This window comes from Polyodon spathula, chromosome 19 (genome assembly GCF_017654505.1).
Source record: "Polyodon spathula isolate WHYD16114869_AA chromosome 19, ASM1765450v1, whole genome shotgun sequence".
In the NCBI taxonomy this organism is placed as follows: domain Eukaryota; kingdom Metazoa; phylum Chordata; class Actinopteri; order Acipenseriformes; family Polyodontidae; genus Polyodon; species Polyodon spathula.
Genome location: NC_054552.1, coordinates 16,134,757 through 16,153,212, shown reverse-complemented (window position 1 = coordinate 16,153,212; position 18,456 = coordinate 16,134,757). Strand labels below are relative to the sequence as shown.

Here is an 18,456-nt window from a genome sequence, read left to right as displayed (position 1 = left end):
CACACAACCCCGAGTATGTGAAAACATGTTGCTTTTATGCAGCTGTACCGAGACTCGACCTCTAATCAATCATTCAATTGGAGTCGCGGTACAACTGCAAGTGAATTAATAAAGTGCAATTCCCCGTGCTCACATATTATTACATTTTACTTGCACTTGAAGTGCTGTGCAATCCTTGTGCCTAAATACAAATATACATTTTAAACACTCGTGTTACACAGACCCGTTTATACCAATGACTATACACCAACATTTAACACACCCCACGCAACATATAACAGAAAATACACACAGGGGCGGGCACTTTGTCACATATACCCCCCCTTGTGCAAAGCACACATGGCCTCAATGGCCACCTCTCCCCTTAAAATCCCAAAAGTCTCGTTCAAAGTCCTAGGCCAAGAACAGGGACTTTAAGGGGTTGATGGGCGGCAATGTTGCCAGTAGCCAGGCTGCTACTGGCCATGCTGTCAGCAGACATGCTGACAGTGGGGCAAATCTCTCCTCCCGCTGTACCACTGGCAGCGGAAATGCTGCCAATGGTGCGGCTGTCAGCAGACGTGCTGACAGCTCCCAGACTGACTCCTTCAGCCGGGGAAAGTCCAGCAGCGGAAAAGCTGCTGGGGTTGGTGGTCTCCCCCCCCCCTTTATTAGCTGGCAGCTCCCTCTGGGGGGGGACTCCAGCCCCCAGAACTCCTGCAGCGAAATTGCTGCGGGGGAAGGGTGGTCTCCTGACCTCTCCCCCCTTTTTCATAGCTGGCAGCTCCCTCTGGTGGGGCTCCGGCCACACTGACCCCTGCGGCCAAGCAGAGCTGACTGCAACTCCTGGAGAAGCAGTTCCAGCGACCCCAGGCGATGCGGAGTGGCTAGCAACCCCAGGCGATGTGGAGCGACAGGCAACCCCAGGCGATGCCAGGCAGGCATCCTTGGGCGAACCGTGGCAGGCATCCTTGGGCAAAGTGAGGAAGGCATCCTTGGGCAAAGCGAGGCAGGGAGTCAGGACAAGCTGGGGTGCGGGTGTTGGCCCTCTTCTCGGCCACTGCGGCCGGGCGGTTCTTCCCCGTGCTTCCCTCAGCAGCCTATGCAAGAGCTGCTGAGGACCGCCAGCATCTAGTCCTGGTCCTTCTGGTGAAGGGAGAGGCAGCTCCAGCTCCTCTCCTCATGATGGTGGGGGAAGTGATACCAGCAGGCATTCATCCTCTGCTGGTGGGGGAAGTGATACCAGCAGGCATTCACCCTCTGCTGGTGGACGGGAACCCAGCAGGCATTCACCCTCTGCTGGTGGACAGGGACCCAGCAGGCATTCACCCTCTGCTGGTGGACAGGGACCCAGCAGGCATTCACCCTCTGCTGGTGGAGGAGGCAGAGGCAGCTCCCACTGCTCTGCTCCTGGCGGTGGAGGTGGCGGAGGCGTGTAGTCTCCTGCCGGTGCAGGTGGCGGAGGCAGAGGCAGCTCCTGCTGCTCTGCTCCTGCTGATGGAGGTGGTGGAGGCATGTAGTCTCCTGGCGGCGGAGGTGGGAGCGGCGTGTAGTCTACCCTTATTACAGGGGACTGGTGCGGCTCTCCCTCACTTGCAGGGGACTGGTGCGGCTCTCCCTCACTTCCTCCTCACCTTCCACTCCTGGGCCAGTTCCTCCTCTCCCTCTTGGTAGGGGCAGCGCACCACCAGGTGCCCAAACTCCCCACAGGCAAGGCACCAGCCTTGGTCCTCAAGACCACACAAGACCACTGTTTTTTTTTTTTGTTGTTGTTGTTGTTTGTTTTTTTTTTTGTTGTTTTTTTTTTAAACAACAAATTGCGGTTCCTGCTCTGGTCGGCGTCTAGGTGGCGCTGGTAGTCCCATGATGACACCACGTGTCACAAAGAAGGCAAGAGTGGGGGACGTCCGACCAGAAACAGGAAAATAAACAAACAGAGAGAGGTGGAGTTTGGTGGAGCTGAGCGAATGGTTTCGCTCAGCATTTAATGAGTGAACAGAACAGACAGAAAATAAATGGTTGTATTAAACAAAAAACACAGGACACGGCACTGGTAGCCAAAATAAACAGACAAACAAAACTGACCAAACAGACAAAACACGGTGAGCTTCTTTTAACGATTATTATTATTATTATTATTATTATTATTATTATTATTATTATTTTATTATTATTATTATTCTCTTTACCTCTGTCTCCAATCCCTTTCTCCACTCACCGAACACACAACCCCGAGTATGTGAAAACATGCTGCTTTTATGCAGCTGTACCGAGACTCGACATCTAATCAATAATTCAACTGGAGTCGCGGTACAACTGCACGTGAATTAATAAAGTGCAATTCCCCGTGCTCACATATTATTACATTTTACTTGCACGTGAAGTGCTGTGCAATCCTTGTGCCTAAATACAAATATACATTTTAAACACTCGTGTTACACAGACCCGTTTATATCCTGTGTACCAATGACTATACACCAACATTTAACACACCACACGCAACATATAACAGAAAATACACACAGGGGCAGGCAATTCGTCACAGGGACACACTCCTGCCTATTGGTAGGTGTCACTGGGCTCTTTCTATCAGAGCTGCCAATAGGCCCTCTCCCCTCTGTGACCCCCTCGGTCCCACCTCCCGAGGGTACTTAACCATCGCGCAGGGGAGATTCATTCTCTTTTGGACGAAACCATGATGTCGACCGAAGCGACCTCGCCATTGGTGGCCATCTTCTCTTTCAGGGAACCAGGTCTACGGTAGGTCAACTAATGTTCCCTTTCAAAACGTCGTTATGAGAAAAGTGTACCAGAGCTGTTGCGAGGGAGGAAAGAACAGCAGCAAACGTTGGAGGATGAAAGGACTCCAGTTCCACAGACTGACTCACCTAGAAGGCTGTAACCACCTTGGAGAGAAAAGCATGGTTTTGCAAGCTGTGACACTCTGCTACCATCATCCCAAATACACATACATGAGCTATGCACAGAGAGTGCCTGCAGCTCATTTGCGGAGATGATAGCCAAGAGGAAGGCTGTCTTCATGGACAGGTGCTTCAACTCGATGGAGTATATAGGCTCAAACGGGGCCTGCGTGAGAGCCTCCAGCACAATTTCAAGGCTCCGTTCGGGGAGAGTATCCCTCCTAGGAGGGTGCAATCGCCGAGCACCTCAGAGAAACCGGGTAGCCAAAAAATGCACGCCCGAGGACATTGAGTCAGCGGGGGCATGGCAAGCAGAAATAGCCGCAAGGTAAACCTTCAGTGTGGAAGGTGATCTACCAGCCTCAAGCAGATCTTGCAGAAACTGCAAGATGGCAGGCATGGGACAGGAGATTATCTTGAAAACATTTCCACCACTTATAGGCATACAGTGACCTAGAGGAATGAGCCCTAGCATTCTACAGCGTACCCATGATGGCATCTTACAGCCCTGACCAGCGGTTCCTTTCACGGGCCAGACCCATAGCTGCCAAAGTGCACCTCTCGTCTGACTGAGAAGATCCCAGCGAAGTGGGATTTCCCAGGGCAGGCCGTTCAATAGCTGGCACAGAGATGAAAAACAGATTCTCCTAGGCCATCTGGGGGCAACTTGGAGAACTGACGACTTCTCAAGAGAGGCTGGGAGCAATGGCAGAGGCAGGAACGTGTAAAGGATCACACTGGGCCATACGTGGGCTAGGGCGTCAACGCTGAGTGGACCGCCGCAGCGGTGGAGGGATTACCATAGGGGGCAGTGTGTCGTCTTCACCGAGGTGAAGAGATCGACATGCGCCTTCCGGAAACGTTCCCAAATGTGCTCCACCACCTGAGGGTGGAGCTGCCACTCTGATGGATATGGGCCCTCCCTCGAGAGTAGATCCACTGCCCAATTCTCCATGCCTGGAACATGCATAGCCCGAAGGGACAGTAGGTTCTATTGAGCCCAAATCAGAAGCCTGAAGGCTAGACGATGCAACCCCAGGGACCGAAGGCTACTCTGATGGTTGACATACTCCACCACTGATGTATTGTCTGCGTGGATCAACACATGTCTGTTCCGCACCATGGGCAAGAACTGCTGGAGGCCAAGGAACACTGCCTGCAGCTCCAGCATGTTGAGAGGCAGGGATGTCAAATGGCCCGACCAGGGTCCACTGACTCCCCTGCCTTTGCAGACTGCGCCCCAACCCGAGTTGGAGGCGTCCGTCATCACCACTCTGCAGTTGTAAACCACTCCCATTCAGACTCCTTGGCGCAGGTGAGAGGGAATCCTCCACCAGCGCAGGGCCTAGCAGTAGCTTATGCAACAATTTTTAGAAGAAAAAAGGGCTCAATGCAACACAAAGAGTTCTTACCGTACCAATCATCAGAAGCGAAAGAGAATGAACCTCCCCTGTGTGACAGTTAAGTATCCTTGGGAGATGGGACTGAGGGGGTCACCGAGGATAGAGGGGCTAACGGCAGTTTTGTTAGAAAGAGCTCAATGACAGCTACCAATAGGCAGGAGTGTATCCCATAACAATGTTTTGGTGGCCATCTTCGAATTGAAAGGGAACTGAAATTTACCAGTATGGAAGTTGATATTTTGGTACAAGCAGTACTTGGAACACATGAAGATGTGTTATAAGCTTGAAATACATCACCAGGACAAAGGAATAAAATATGGAATGTGTGGTGGCTTCTTAATAAACAAATGCTCCACTTCAGAGTTTGTAGTCTAGGTTGCTTTGCATATTAGTTCATCTTCCTATTTTGTATAGAATAATTCCAGGTGTATAGACTTTTAAAACTTGGGAAACAATAAGTTTTATTTACTTACATCCATGGCAGTCAAATGGTTGGATAATTCTTCCATTATACAGCAATATGTTCAACAGCAATAATTCTATACAGCTTGATACGAACAGTCTTCAGTTTTACTACAACTTATATCTTTTTAAACTCTTATGCAGTTGCAACTCTCCTATTTCTTATGTATGTCTGTATTTCTGACTCTGTATGATTTTAAAGCAGATCTGTATGGTCTATATTAATATAGCTACATTATTACAGCTGTACTGCTGTCCCGCTGTCTTTTTTACCGTTTTCTTTCAAACTCGAATTTAACAATACTGCCTGAACCAGTATTGTTAAATACCAGAACACCATATTACAAAACATAAATTCTGTAGGCATTACTCAAATAACGGTGGATGATGAGCCCTCATTGCATATGAGACTTTTTCTTTAGTGAACCTCGGAATATCGTTCCATCTTTTCTTAATCTCCTCCACCATTCTTATAATAATGCCTACACTCTAGAAGTAAAGGCTCTCATTAGAACCTTGCCTTGCACTGTGGGGAGACCTTTTTAGGTGCTTCTAAGAACCTTTTTTACATGGATTCTATAATCTCTATTTGCAGACTCTTTTTTGTCATGTAAGCCTTGAAACATGTATTGAAAATTGAAGTTTGCAAAACAATACAGTATTATAAACCCCAGTTTACAAACTGACTTGATCAAAAGGGTTAAAAAAATTAGCTCTTTGTAAAATGTTGTTGAATGTTTCTTTGTCCTTGAAAACGTTAGGTTATTACCATAACCCTGGTTCCATGAAAAAGAATGACAACTGTTATCGAATGGAAGAGCATCTCTGACCCATCAATCACTGAACATATATATAAAAAAAGCTGCCCTATCAGGGCCCAGCTGTGAGGGAGAAGTCCCTCCCACCTCCTGCCGAAGAAGGACGTCCTCACAGTAACATATCACCATTTTCGAAATCAAAGATCAGCTGGGGACATGACCTCGAAGGGTAATGAATGTTATTCTTTTCAGGGAACCAGGGTTATGGTAATAACCTAACGTTCCCTTTCAAGTGGAATGACAACCATTACCGAATGGGACGCTGTACCAAAGCTGTCATGGCTCCAGATTACCAACAGTACAGCCCCACGGCAATAGCCTCAGGGCCCTCATGATGCCTAAGGGCATTCCGCCTGCAACACCCTAGTGCCCAGGGAGGTTTGCAACATCAAGGAAGTAAAAAACGTGCAAATGTCTGACTACCTGTCCATGTAGCAGCATTGCAAAGCTCATCCAAGGAGGCGCCATGAAAGAGAGCCCACGAAGTCACTTGGCCCCTGGTAGAATGAGCCATAAAGCCTCCTGGCATGGGGAAGTCCATTTGTTCATAAGCCAAGCATATGGCATTTGCCACCCAGTGCGCTAGACATTGCTTCGACAGGGCTTGACCTCTAGAGCGGGAACCATAGCAGACAAACAGCTGGTTGGACAGTCTCCAGGATGCTGTCCTATCCAGGTAACAGCTCAGAGCGTGTGCTGTATATGGTCCTCCTCTGACTCATGTGGGGGAGGTCTGAAAGCTTCCAAAACCACTGGTTGGTTAATATGGAATGATGAAGAGACCACCTTTGGCAAAAAGGCTGGGTTCGTTCTTAATGTTACCTGCGAGTCATTACCAGTGAAAGCCATATATGTGTCGTCGTTGGACAGCGCATGAAGCTCACTTACACTTCTGGCAGATTTTGGCTAATAAAAATGCCACTTTGAGGGAAACAGGGCACTGGTGTTTCCTTGAATCTCAACTGCGTTCAGTTTGAGAATTAATCTTTTATGCAGGACTTTGTCAAAAGCTTTCTGGAAATCAAAATAAACCATGTCATTGGGATTCAAGGAAACGCATGTACATGGATTAGGGAGTGGTTAACATGTAGAAAACAGAAAGTACTGATTAGAGGAAAAACCTCAGAATGGAGTGTGGTAACCAGTGGTGTACCACAGTGATCAGTATTAGGTCCTCTGCTATTCCTAATCTACATTAATGATTTAGATTCTGGTATAGTAAGCAAACTTGTTAAATTTGCAGACGACACAAAAATAGAAGGAGTGGCAAACACTGTTGCAGCAGCAAAGGTCATTCAAAATGATTTAGACAAGATTCAAAACTGGGCAGACACATGGCAAATGAAACTTAGTAGAGAAAAGTGTAAGGTACTGCACGCAGGAAATAAAAATGTACATTATAAATATCATATGGGAGATACTGAAATTGGAGAAGGAATCTATGAAAAAGACGATTGAATCTGCTATATCAGCCCGGCAACAACTGCAACTGTGCTCTCCTCGGCGCCGACCGTAACGCCGACTTAACTAAGCATCGGCTTAAACACTCTCCTTGCAGCCAACCCCGACTCCAATTGACTCGGCACTGGTTGAACATCTTTGGCGCACCCAGACGCATATTAAACTCGGTACTGGTCAGAACCAACCTCGGCGCCAATTGACTCGGAACTGACTGCTCGGCACCACTCAAGAGGGCGTTCACCAGGAGTAGTCAGCGGTCATCGAAGAGGTACCGCTCTCCTTCCCCATTAAGACACAGGCGGTCTCCCTCTGAGTCACCAGAAAGAGCTTGCACAGATGGTGAGGGCTCACCAAACAATGCTGGCGACCCTGCTAAAGTCTCAGGGTAGACTGACCCCTACCACCGGGCAGTCCCAGCTTCCCCATTCCTGCTCTCCATCCCTGGCCCCACCTAGACCTCCAAACCCAGACTTATACAGCATCGATGTCGGACGTATCCGACCCCGCCACTTCAGTTGGGCAGGCCACACTGAGGGACTCCATACCGCCCCTTCCGCATATGTCTCAGAGGAAGGAGTTCCGGGCCGTGATGCAGTGCGCAACTGCTGCCACAGACGTTCCCTGTCTGGCAGAACAGGAGGGGAAGGGGAACCGCTTTCTAAAGCAGAAAGGGCACCCACAACAAGCACTCCCTCTGTGCCAGGACTTCTTAGAGCTGGTTTGCTCATCTTGAGGCAACTCGACGTCTGCTCCCTCAGGCTCCAGAACAGCAGAGTCCCTGCTACACACCCCAGGAGCACAAGAAGCTGGCCTAGGCACGTTCACTCCTATCGGGGACACGGTCATGGTACTGGTGCAAGGATCCACCTTCACCAGGGGGGACAATGACCCTATTTGCCTGTCCAAGCATGCAGGACTACTGACACCATGCTCAAAAAAGCATATGCATCAGCAGCGTTGTCAGTACGAGCGGCAAACGCAATGTCTATACTGGTGCTCTACCAGTCGCAGCTAGAGGCGAGGCTGCAGGAACTGGCAACAGAGATGGACGCTGGGGAGCTTCAGGCGGTGACGGGGGTGATGACTGACCTGATGGGGGAGTTAGGTCAGGCATCAGGCAGGTCTCTAGCGGCGCTGGTAGCACAACCGGCCACTCAATGTTACTGTGAAACCGATTGTCTAACAGCACCTTTGGCTCTTCCAAACGACAAGGTTGGGCTGTTGTGGCCCGTATAACACCGGGGCTCGACGTAACTACACGAACTCGCAGTGTGTTCCGGTCCCACAAGGCCAAGTTTTGTCGCTTCAAAATTCTCATGCCTCACGGGAACCACCAGTGCCCTAAGTGGCCTTCCAGCCTGACAGGGGCAACTGGGAGGTGGGGTCTGGCCCTCCCACCCCAGACCCGACCAAGCAAGCAGGCAGAAGAAGAGCCAGCGGTAAGGGACCAATGCCGGCCAGGCGTAACTGGTTCTCCGGCTGGAGACTGAGGCCGGGGCCTAAGAAAGATGTGCCCCCTCCCAAGCCCATGGGAGACCGTCCCTGAGGGGCTCCAGCTGCCACCTTCCCCCCTCAAAACCAGACTGACCACTGGTCACGACCTATGGTGAGGCTGCACCCAGGACTCCTGGGTGCAATTGACTGTAGAGTGACAGTTACGCTCTACAATTTCGCTTAGGCCCGCCACCATTCAAGGGTGTGCTCCTTACCACCGCCGAATCAGCGTGCGCAATTCTCCTTCAACAGGAGATTGCCAATATTCAACAGAAGCACGCTGTGCGCTAGGTAAACCCAAGCGATGCCCTCAGTGGCTTCTACTCCAGGTACTTCCTGGTGCCCAAGAGGGATGGCGGTTTCCGATTCTGCATGCTGCCGTTTGGCCTCTCGCTGGCTCCCTGACCAACAAATTTTAACAAGGCAAGTGCTACATTTTACATCACCCAAAACCACATGTATAAACAGATAAATAAAAAGTAACTTGCCTTGTGTTAAGGTACTGTCCCTCAGTACAGACACCTCGCTGACAGGTCCATTGCTGGTGCTCGGTTTTGACTGCGACATAAGGTTGATCTGAAAATTAAAAATTACAATGATACTAACACGAATAAAAATAATAACTATAACACATCAATGCTACATTTATACACACTAAAATATACTTAAATTAGACTTTAGAAAACAAATTAGAACGTGTTTTCTGTATCTTAGTAAGGGCATTATAGCAACCAACGGTTTGAAACGGTTTCATTATTTTTTTTTAAAATACACCATAAATGTCAAAATTTTCGATATTTTATTAATACATAGCTTCATTAAGTTGATCAATTTCTTCATTGTTGAAGTCCATCGGTCAACTCTACTTGTTTCCCGCAGGTAGCCATCTTTGTCCACTCACTCTGATCACCGATACAAAATGCTCAATAGCGCTCTGAGCAGCTCAGTTACTTAATGCAACCAGTGTTTACTGAAAGCGGGGTGGTTAAATTGAGCGGGTCAGCTCAACAAAGTCTCAGAGAATGTCAGAGATTTTACCATGAAACTGAATGGTGGCATTTGCTGCCAATCACACAATAATAAAGTTTTATTTTTATTGTCCTTTTTAAATCAATCAAAAAGAACTAATGCGGGGAAAAGATCGCTCAGCCTGCGTCCGTTCGTAGCCTTAGTCTGAATTGTATGTCCAGTGTGAACCAGCCTTAAGGGGGTAGTTTGCTAACCCCAACATGAAATAATATGCTTGGACAGTTAGAACCTAAGAAAGCTTACAAACGAGAGGAGGCCATTCAGTCCATCTTGCTCGTTTGGTTGTTAGTAGCTTATTGATCCCAGAATCTCATCAAGCAGCTTCTTGAAGGATCCCAGGGTGTCAGCTTCAACAACATTACTGGGGAGTTGATTCCTGACCCTCACAATTCTCTGTGTAAAAAAGTGCCTCCTATTTTGAATGCCCCTTTATCTAATCTCCATTTGTGACCCCTGGTCCTTGTTTTCCTTTTTCAGGTCAAAAAAGTCCCTTGGGTCAACATTGTCAATACCTTTTAGAATTTTGAATGCTTGATGTCCTTTTTGTAGCGAGGTGAACAGAACTGAACAAAATATTCAAGGTGAGGTATTACTAATGCATTGTACAGTTTTAACATTACCTCCCTTGATTTAAATTCAACACTTTTATCTGAGCATCCTGTTGGCCTTTGTTATAGCTTCTCCACATTGTCTACAGTGGCTCTTAAATTCACCCCCCTTAGACTTTTCCACTTTTTACTGTGTTACAACATGGAATCAAAATGCATTAATTAAGACTTTGTGCCACTGATCAACACAAAAAAGTCCATAATGTCAAAGTGAAAAATAAAATCTACAAAATGTTCTAAATTAATTACTAATACAAAACAGAAAATAATTGATTGCATAAGCATTCACCCCCTTGAGTTAATATTTGGTAGAGGCACCTTTGGCAGCAATTACAATTACCTATTTGAATAAGTCTCTACCAGCTTTGCATATCTGGACACTGCAATTTTTGCATTCTTCTTTGCAAAATTGCTCAAGCTCCGTCAAGTAGGATGGGGACCTTTGGTCAAGAGCAATTTTTAACTCTTTCCACACATTCTCAACTGAATTGAGGTCCAGGCTTTGACTGGGCCACTCCAGGACATTGACCTTTTTGTTTTTAAGCCACTCCAGTGTGGCTTTGGCTATATGTTTTGGGTCATTGTCCTGCTGGAAGGTGAATCTTCTTTCAAGTTCCAGGTCTTTTGTAGACTTCAGCAGGTTTTCCTCCAGGATTTCTCTGTACTTTGCTGCATCCATTTTGTCCTCTATCTTCACAAGCTTTCCAGGCCCTGACGCAGAGAAGCATCCTCATAGCATGATGCTGCCACCACCATGCTTCACGGTAGGGATGGTGTTCTCAGGATGATGTGCGATGTTAGGCTTGTGCCAAATATAGCGCTTAGCATTGAGGCCAAAAAGCTCTATTTTGGTCTCATCAGACCAAAGAATCTTCTTCCACTTGGTCTCAGAATCTCCCACATGCCTCCTGGCAAACTAGCCGAGATTTGAGGTGAGATTTTTTCAACAATGGCTTTCTTTTTGCCACTCTCCCATAAAGGCCAGTTTTGGAAAGCACCTGGACTATTATTGTTGTATGCACAGTGTCTCCCAGCTCAGCCGTGGAAGACTGTAACTCCTTTAGAGTTGCCATAGGCCTCTTGGTGGCCTCCCTGACTAGTGCCCTGCTCGCCCGGATACTCAGTTTTTGAGGACAGCCTGTTCTAGACAGATTCACAGTTGTGCTTTATTCTCTCCATTTCTTAATAATGGACTTTGCTGTGCTCCAGGGGATATTCAATGCCTCCGAAATGTTCTTACATCCTACCCGATTAGTGCTTTTGAAGGACCTTATTCCGGACTTGCTTTCAATGTTCCTTCGTCTTCATGATGTAGTTTTTGTTAGGAAATGTACTAACCAACTGAATTGAACCCTTCTTTTCCTCACTCAAAACTTTCCTTTTCAACTCTTTGGGCATGGTCAATAGTTATTTTTTGATTCCAATTACTTTTGAGGTACTACTAGCACTGTTTTGCCATCCAGCTGTTCCTATTGCAAGAGGATAGTGATGACCATAGGAGTGGTTTTTATACTTTTCCTCGTTAAGTAAGATTTAGTTCAGGTGATCCCCTAATCAGTGCATCATTCAGTAGAATGAGGTGTGCCTGTGTTGGAATTCAACAGGCACTGGAATGGAATGGCTGCCATACATGTAGAGATGCTGATTAAGAAAAATTTGCAATGGTCTCTTAATTATTTCCAGAGCTATATGTGTGTATATATATATATATATATATATATATATATATATATATATATATATATATATATATATATATATATATATAATTTAATAATAGTACTTTTTTTCTATTTCTGTATTTTATTCTGTAATCTGCTTGCAAAGTGCTTTGGGCTGCTATTAATAATTATACTTTTTCTTTCTGTATTTTACTCTGCTGTATTCTGCTTGTAAAGCGCTTTGAGCTGTATTGCACATTAGTTGTACTGTACAAAAGAATATTATTACATTGTTTAAGGCAGTGATTCCCAATGATTCTTATTTCAGAAGTAGCCTCTCCTTCATCTCCTTCCTACAGAGCAAAATCAATGAATAAATAATAATTGACCTGGTGTTGAAGTGAAAGTCCTGGTCTTTGTTAATATAACCCATGATCATGTATTGTCTTGTTTTTGCATTGATCGGTTACAGTAATTTATACAGTATAAAGTTTACAGGAGAAAGTTTTTCAAAATAATTACCTGGTATAAAGTAGTTAGACCTTGGTAATATTAATATATTATAACATTATTAAAATGAATACTAATCATTAAATGGATAATGAATGACAAGCAATTTATTAATGTACCTTCTTGCTGCTGCTTTTACTGTCTCTTACAACCCTTATATGAGAGTGACAGAATGGAGAGACTTTTATTTAAAAAAAAATGCTGGTTCTGACAAGAAACAAAATATCTCAATTTTTAAAAGCAACATGTTTTTATTTTATTTTAAACAACACAATTGCTTGATATTTTGGGTAATTGTGGGGGATTCTGATGGTGTGTGTGTGGGGAGTTAAAATATATATATATATATATATATATATATATATATATATATATATATATAGTTTTGCTCATACATAAATTTTTTGTATTTAAAAAAAAGGAAGGGCGACCGTAAACTTGACCATGCAGCCGTGACATAACAACACTGACGACCACTGACTTTCCCCCGCCCACTGACTTTCCCGTGCCGTGTTCAGTATGAACGTTGGTCTGCAGCGACTTCAGAGTGACACGCAAGGAAGTGGCATGTGCACCGTGTCCGGTGTGAACGGCCCTTAACCCTATAAGAAGACGCTGCAATGCCGTTCAGTGTTGTTGTTGGTGGCGTTCTGGTTCTGGTTGCCATGGTTGATGTGTTCCTGCATCTGTGCTGTATGAATCCTGTGTTGCTGACAGAACTGTGGGATCTGGTCTGGGTGCTGAGAGCATCCAGAGAAATAAATAAAGAGAAAGGATTTAAAAAAGGAACCAGCATCTCTCTGTTTTCTGCGTCCTGTGAAATGTTACAGTATATATTTTGACCATTGCTGGGACGTTGTATTTTATCTGTATTATTGCATTTTTCTAGTTTTCAGTTAATGCTGTTTGGATTTCCCAAACAGCAAACCCAATTTCCGCTAATCCATGTTTATCATTAATTCGGGCTCAAAATCGTTTCCAATCTGCACAGAATAATGGGGCTCTGCTTTATCTAGTCATGTTTATCGATTCAATCTATTTGTTCAACTCCAACAAACTGGCGTTTACACACTACGTTTTTTTTTTATTTACCACTACACCACTGGCTGCAATCACTATCCAGTTCAGTCTACAAGAAAAGCTTGCTAGTTTATAATTGTATTTAAGACAATATCTATAATAGCTCTGTTTGTATAGTTTGTTAAATAACAGTAGCTTTATACATTTTAGGGAGGCTATGTTAAAACTTCAAATTGCATTGTCACTACCCCCTCCATTTTATGATTTTTGTAATCAGTCAAATTGGTTTTTATAATTTTAATTCAACCTGTTTGTTAAGGTGCTTTGATGAGTCCAGGGGCTGCTCTTCTGTTCTCCTAGTTTACCACTACTCAAAATATACCAAAAAAAAAATTAAAAATTAAAACAATATTTGTGTATGTGCAATAAGGACCACTCAGAAATAAATTGAGTTTGAAGGCACTTTGTCATTGTGATACCAGATCACTACGTGGTGATTACCCTGCAGCAGGGGGCAGTGTGATTGGAGTTTGAAGGCACTTTGTCATTGTGATACACTGTCTGTGTTCCAGATCACTACGTGGTGATTACCCTGCGGCATGGGGGCAGTGTGATTGTAAGCAAGGAGACGAAGGCGGCCAGTGGCTACAACGCGGTGTGGAACGCCCCCTTCCTCTTCGACATGCCCCCCGGGGAGATCCACGAGCTGCCCCTCTCTCTGGAGTTCATCATCATGCAGGTAGGAAAACTGCAAGGGGGCTTTAGTGGAAATACAAATACTGTGAAATAAGGTTTGCGGACAATAAGGTTTCTAAATTTAAGGGCATTTTTAAGTCACGTCCCGTTGGAAGCTAGCAGCCACTACACTTTGCATCTTTCACACAGAATGACAATGGCTGATAATTCTAAACATGTAACCAAAACAGAATCTGCACAAGCAGATTTTATGCATTAGTATCAGCTTTTTGTTGTTTTTTTTGGTTTAGATTTAATGGTAGCCATGTGATTAGAGGTAGCCACCGAACATATGCAGTTCGATTCTTTTTACTGACTCGATTTGTTTGAGTCAGTTCAGTTTGGTAAGTCAGTTCAAAAGATTAGTTTGTTTGATTCACTTATTCACTGACACAAAACAGTTACGTCTTGGCTGAATCACTGGGTTATTTGAACTGAAAAATGCCCAGAAAGGATCCTTGATTGTCTGAGTAGTTGTGTTTACACATGAAATTGTATTATAAATTTTACAAAAACAAAACAGAAAATAACTGAACATAAGTATTCACCCCCTTGAATCAATACTTGGTAGAGGCACCTTTGGCAGCAATCTTACAGATGAGTCTTTTGAAGTAAGTTTCTACCAGGTTTGCACATCTGGATCGTTCAATATTTGCCAATTCTTCTTGGCAAAAAAACAGCAATTTTCAAATCTTTCCAAAAAAAAATCCCTGGCTTCTTACGTATAAACTGCCAAGCTCAGTCAAGTTGGATGTGGACCTTTGGTGAATAGCAATTTTCAAATCTTTCCACATATTCTCAATTGGTTTGAAGTCCAGCATTTTGATTGGGCTACTCCAGGACATTGACCTTTTTGTTTTAAGCCACTCCAGTGTGGCTTTGGTTGTATGTTTTGGGTATTTGTCCTGCTGGAAGATGAATCTTCTCCAAGTCCCAGGTCTCTTGCAGACATCAAAAAGTTTTCCTCCAGGATTTCTCTGTAATTTACTGCATCCATTTTGCCCTCTATCTTCACAATCTTTCAAGGCCCTGACACAGAGAAGCATCCCCCAAACATGATGCTGCCATCACCACGCTTCACAATAGGGATGTTTTAGTACAAAAAAAAAAAAAATCCTTAAACTTAAGTATTAACTGTTTATTTTAAAGTATGTCATTTGGCTTGAACTGCAACCTATTTAATAACATGATTTTTTTTTTAAAAAATGAAAAAGTAAAAGATATAGTGTAAATTAAATGAAGAATAGTCAATGTCTTCTCTTTTATACAGGATTGTACAGAGTGGGCCAACATATAAGTGTAGCAATAATGTGTGTTATTTATTCTGACAGTTCATGTGTCTTTCACAGAGCTAACAAGACCTCTGGGGTTTCGATACATTTTAAACTTCCTTTCTAACTTTTATTTTTTAGTTGTTGAGATTATGAAGCCGACACCATTGTGACTCCAACATAGGGTCTGCAACATGTACTAAACTATAAAGCATTTGGAGTCAACATGGCAGATTCAGGATTAAGTTTAATAACTTTCTCAGCAATATGATCTAAACCCACCTGGTTGCCCGGTTACAATGAATCAGAGACCAGAACAGCAAAAGGAAAGGCAACTCTGACTATGAAATTAGCAGCACTTAGCATACACTACACGCACTTCAAAATAATACAATCTGACAAACAGTAAACATGTACATTGAATAAATACAGCTTGGATTTTTAGTTACCTAGATGACATGCATGAATTAATGCAGCTAATGCCCTCAGCTTCTATAATACTAAAAAATACAGAACAACACAAAGTACAATATTAGACATGTGCGTTAAATCTGGGAAAACCAAAACATTTGTCTGGTGATAAGAGGTAAGTACAGTGGCTCTCAAAAGTATTCACCCCCCTTGGACTTTTCCACATTTTACTGTGTGAAAACTAAAATCTACAAATTGTTCTAAATTAATTACTAATACAAAACAGAAAATAATTGATTGCATAAGTATTCACCCCCTTAAGTTAATATTTGCTAGAGGCACCTTTGGCAGCAATTACAGCAATGAGTCTATTTGGATAAGTCTCTGCCAGCTTTGCACATCTGGACACTGCAATTTTTGCCATTCTTCTTTGCAAAATTGCTCAAGCTCCGTCAAGTAGGATGGGGACCTTTGATGAACAGCAATTTTCAACTTTTTCCTCATATTCTCAATTGGATTGAGGTCCGGGCTTTGACTGGGCCACTGCAGGACATTGATCTTTTTGTTTTTAAGCCACTCCAGTGTGGCTTTGGTTGTATGTTTGGGGTCATTGTCCTGCCGGAAGGTGAATCTTCTCCCAAGTCCCAGGTCTCTTGCAGACTTCAGCAGGTTTTCCTCCAGGATTTCTCTGTACTTTGCTGCATCCATTTTGCCCTCTATCTTCACAATCTTTCCAGGCCCTGACACAGAGAAGCATCCCCATAACATGATGCTGCCATCACCACGCTTCATGATAGGGATGGTGTTCTTAGGATGATGTGCGGTGTTGGCTTGCGCCAAACATATCGCTTAGCATTGAGACCAAAAAGCTTCATTTTGGTCTCATCAGAACATAGAATCTTCTTCCACTTCGTCTCAGAGTCTCCCACGTGACTTGTGGCAAACTTTAGTCGTGATTTGATTTGAGTTTTTTTCAACAATGCCTTTCTTTTTGCCACTCTCCCGTAAAGGCCAGTTTTGCGAAGCACCAGCCTATTGTTGCCGTATGCACAATGTCTCCCAGGTCAACTGTGGAAGACTGTAACTCCTTTAGAGTTGCCATAGGCCTCTTGGTGGCCTCCCTGACTAGTGCCCTTCTCACCCGGATACTCAGTTTTTAAGGACAGCCTGTTCCAGACAGCTTCATGGTTGTGCCATATTCTCTCCATTTCTTAATAATGGACTTTACTGTGCTCTGGTGGATATTCAATTCCTCAGAAATGTTTTTATATCCTACCCCTGATTGGTGCTTTTGAAGAACCTTATTCCGGTGCTTTGAATGTTCCTTTGTCTTCATAATGTAGTTTTTGTTAGGAAATGTACTAACCAACTGTGGGACCTCCCAGAGACAGGTGTATTTAACCTGAAATCATGTGAAATACCTTAATTGTACACAGGTGGACTCCATTCAACTAATTATGTGACTTCTAAAGACAATTGGTTACACCAGAGCTTATTTAGATGTGTCATAGCAAAGGAGCTGAATACTTATGCAATCAATTATTTTCACTTTTATATTTGTAATTAATTTAGAACAATTTGTAGATCTTATTTTTCACTTTGACAATATGGACTTTTTTTGTGTTGATCAGTGGCAAAAACTTCTAATTAAATCAATTTTGATTCCATGTTGTAACACAATAAAATATGGAAAAGTCCAAGGGGGGTGAATACTTTTGAGAGCCACTGTATATTGGTACTCGTGTATAATAATTATAACGAAAGTTCTATTTATTTATGTGGGCTCTGTGTAATCTAGAGTTGGAAATTTGCGAATGATCTGTAGATTCGAGAGTCATTTCTGATTCATTTCATGAGTTGTTGGGCTGTGTTTAATTCGATAAATTAAATGAATCGATTCAAACAGAATTCTGAACCGATTCCTAGGATTCCCTATAATGAGTTGTTCAAAAAGAACGATCCATTCACGAACTGCACATCACTACCTTTAAACATACATTAAAATAGACCTGTGGGTTTGTTTTCAGAGATTAACGCTGAAGGGGACATCACTGGATTTATTAGCAACACAATGCCTTTTAAATGGCAAATGTGTGAGATGCTGTAGGGGTAGATAAGGTTATAGACAGAGTTTCAAATGAATAATTATGCACAGCTATCAAAAACTGAGGTCAAACACATTTCATTTATTAAGCAAACACCAAATTAAGAAAATGTCAGTTATTTTAAACTAAATCAGTTTATTTATTGAAACAGCTTTCTTTGTCCTTGATCTTTTTATTTGAATTTCATTTAATGTTTCTGCATTATTACATGTTTATCAATCATTCACATGATTATTGTGTCATAAGATTGCCCCAGTTAAGCCTGTATTGCTGAATGTTGCTTCCGACTGTGCTTGTCAACATAGCCTTGAAGAAATGGTCCGTTTTGGACTTTCAGTATAAATACCATGAGTAATGAAACAAAATGTACCAAACTTGAAATCCATTCTTTAAGGAACAGGTATTGAGATTAGATTACAATGGAATTCCACAAGCAAACCTGTCTTCATTTACAAAGCGCTAATCTAAATCCTTTCTAAGAACCAGCCTGGAAACATGGAGATTAAAAACTATTTTCCCAGTTTCCACAGAGCTAAACAAATAGAAATTTTCCTCTTTACCTTACAAG

The 18,456-nt window shown here is 43.5% G+C and overlaps 1 protein-coding gene across 1 annotated transcript in view; it reads left to right on the top strand.

Annotated features, from left to right (window-relative positions):
• The window catches only part of LOC121294292 (synaptotagmin-9-like), a 102,984-nt gene that overhangs the window by 62,901 nt on the left and 21,627 nt on the right, over positions 1–18,456 (top strand). Inside the window, exon 4 of the mRNA XM_041217866.1 lies at positions 13,939–14,105. Coding sequence (XP_041073800.1) covers positions 13,939–14,105 — 167 coding nt within the window. The remainder of the gene's footprint in view (positions 1–13,938; positions 14,106–18,456) is intronic.